Genomic DNA, 3062 nt, shown 5'->3' with positions numbered 1-3062 from the left:
ATTAGTAGGAGTCACTAAAATTCTTCTCTGCATACACAATTGTGCATTGACCTAGTCCTCCAAAATCAGTGTCTGCTTCACTCATGAATTGAAGATTCTATGTATTACATTTAGCAGGATATTAAGATACTCAGAAGGATCATTTTTATACTGGTTTTGGATGATTATATGTTGATTCTACATGTTTAAGGATGTTAATCAACTTGGGTAACTCGGGTAAACATTCAAATCTATAATGTATCAATAGATTAAAACTTCTACTACATCATTTATATCGTGATTCAATAGTGTCTGGAATTGATTCATAGCATCATCTGGAAGTTAGTTTTAGTAATCTCCGAAATGTTTCTTAACATAGTCAAGCTGACACTCGTGACTAGTCATTACAAAACTGTCATTTGATCAATTGGATTAGTTTCCAGTAATATACCTATGGAATAACAGAACCCTAAGTTTACCAATATCCAAGGATGCTTTGTTATTAAAGATAGCCAAAATAAGAAAGTACTCAAAAAAGGCAATATTAATGTAAAATAATTCTTAGAGATTGGTTATAAGGCTAGCGATTTCAAAGAGAAGGGCGACTTACAATAGATTACAATCTACACATGAATAGTATTTTACTTTTATTTACTTTGTTTGTAGTGTGTAGCTTCCTCCAAGACTCGTGATGGACTTGTTAATATTCTAAAAGACTTAGTATACAATGCATTTCAAATGGATATGATGGTTCCCAGAAGACCATGAGCAGGGTTGGTGGTATCCCTTAAAATTGCTCTAGGTCAGGGAACCCTGATTGCTCTTCGAGCAGATGAGGGAGGGTGACTTGATTGGGGGAGGGGGAGGGAAATGGGAGGCGGTTGCGGGGAGGAGGCAGAAATCCTTAATAAATAAATAAATTAATAAAAAAATTGCTCTAGGTCTCCAGTTTCAAAAATTGATCCAGAGAGCTGCCATTTGGATGAGCACACAGTTCTGAAGACTGATTCAAGCATTCTTCTATAGGATGCTCCTTCCCAATGACACCCAGTTTCACCCTTCCTCCTTCCTGTTGCTGGGGATCCCGGGACTAGAGTCTCTCCACGTCTGGATTGGCTTTCCCTTCTGTGCCGTGTACATTATTGCTCTCCTAGGAAACTTCACCATCTTATTTGTGATCAAAACTGAGAGCAGCCTCCATCAACCCATGTTCTACTTTCTGGCCATGTTGGCTAGCATTGACTTGGGCCTTTCAACCACTACCATCCCTAAGATGCTTGGGATCTTCTGGATTAATCTCCGAGAGATCATCTTTGAAGATTGCCTTTTACAAATGTTTTTCATCCACAAATTCACACTTATGGAGTCAACAGTCCTCTTAGCGATGGCCTATGACCGCTATGTGGCCATCTGTAACCTACTTCGATATAGCACCATCCTCACCAACAAGGTTGTTTCTATTATTGGCCTTGCAGTGCTAGTGAGGGCTATTATCTTTGTTGTTCCATTTATATTTCTAATTTTGAGACTGCCCTTCTGTGGGCATTACATCATTCCCCACACCTACTGTGAACACATGGGTCTTGCTCGTCTGTCTTGTGCCAGTGTCAAGGCCAATATCATTTATGGTTTATGTGCCATATGTAATCTACTGTTTGACGTAGTAGCTATTGCCCTTTCTTATATACAAATACTACATGTTGTGTTTCATTTTCCTTCTCGGGAAGCCCGGATCAAGTCCCTCAGCACTTGTGGTTCTCACGTCTGCGTCATCCTTGCCTTCTACACACCAGCTCTCTTTTCTTTCATGACACACCGTTTTGGTCGAAATGTGCCTCGCTATATACATATACTTCTCGCCAACCTTTATGTTGTAGTTCCGCCAATGCTCAATCCTGTCATATATGGAGTGAGAACCAAGCAGATCTATGACCGTGTGAAGAAAATGTTGCTGCAAGTTCAAGGAAAGGAAAAGCAATCGCATATAATTGTATGAGACTCCACAGGTGCAAGGAAAGGAAAAGCAATCGCATATAATTGTATGAGACTCCACAGGTGCAAGGAAAGGAAAAGCAATCGCATATAATTGTATGAGACTCCACAGGCCACCACCACAGCTCACTCAGAAATATGCCTTGCAGTAAAACCCATGTCATAACATGAAGCTACACCGACATTCTGTTTTAAGTATTTAATGTGGCTTTACTGCTACTTCACAAAAGATGCAGCTGATTTTTTTCCTCTACTGACTCAATTTTCTTCTTATTCCATTTTGGTAAAGTACGTTTTTTTCCTCTTTCATCAGAGACCTGGGGGCTATTCTGTATAATCCATCATTGTTACAATGCATCCTTTATTGTTACAAAAACTGATGCTTCCAATAGTTTCTTTACTGCAAAACTTACTCACACTTTTTGAAATTTACATAGTTTTAAATTAACCAGCACACTCAGCTTAGAAAGTGCCATCTTTTCTTTTAATCCCAGGATTATGTACCCCAAGATTATGCTTCTTTTGATAAAATTTAATATATGATAATTTTTTCTGTTTTTGTCTAAAATAATTTAATTTCATGTTCATTTTAATAGTATTTTGATGATATAAAATTCTAAATATAGTTATATTTTTCTTTCAGCATTTTGGAAAAAATATTTTGTTCTATTTTTTCTCCACATATTTGTTTCTTTATTAACTTGTCTTAGTATTGCTATTTTAAAGATGACATATCTTGGTTACATTTATATTTTCTCACTGGAAAATTAAGTTTTTGTTATAGAGGCATTTCACTTCTTTGTTGATTTCTACATGAATCCAAATTTGTTATTCTCGTGTCTTTGTGTCTGACTTACTTTGCTAAGTAGTATGTCTCCTAGCTTCACTTATTTCCCTATATCAATGATATTTAATTCTTATTATTAAAATACGGCTGACAAAATGTATGTGTTGATAAAAGAATAAATTGTGAAAGATTAACTGAATCTAATAAATTTGCAATTTACTTTTTTATTATTTTCTTTGTGAAAACATATAAGCATAAGTTTGGTAACTTCCAAGTTTATAATACTTTCATGTTAACCATATTA

At 36.1% G+C, this 3062-nt stretch overlaps 1 protein-coding gene across 1 annotated transcript; it reads left to right on the top strand.

The window, feature by feature from the left end:
* The first annotated feature begins 1006 nt into the window (after positions 1-1006).
* On the top strand, positions 1007-1975 carry LOC142851269 (olfactory receptor 52E2-like). The gene has a single exon (XM_075975151.1). It carries the CDS (start codon positions 1007-1009, stop codon positions 1973-1975), a length of 969 nt encoding a protein of 322 aa, XP_075831266.1.
* The last annotated feature ends 1087 nt before the right edge of the window (positions 1976-3062 follow it).

This window comes from Microtus pennsylvanicus, chromosome 5 (genome assembly GCF_037038515.1).
Source record: "Microtus pennsylvanicus isolate mMicPen1 chromosome 5, mMicPen1.hap1, whole genome shotgun sequence".
NCBI classification, from domain to species: domain Eukaryota; kingdom Metazoa; phylum Chordata; class Mammalia; order Rodentia; family Cricetidae; genus Microtus; species Microtus pennsylvanicus.
Note: the sequence above shows the minus strand (reverse complement) of the source record. Positions and strands in the feature narration are given on the sequence as shown.

Bases quoted from the DNA above. Each gene is read 5' to 3' on its own strand.
- LOC142851269 (XM_075975151.1), top strand. From the start codon at position 1,007: ATGCTCCTTCCCAATGACACCCAGTTTCACCCTTCCTCCTTCCTGTTG.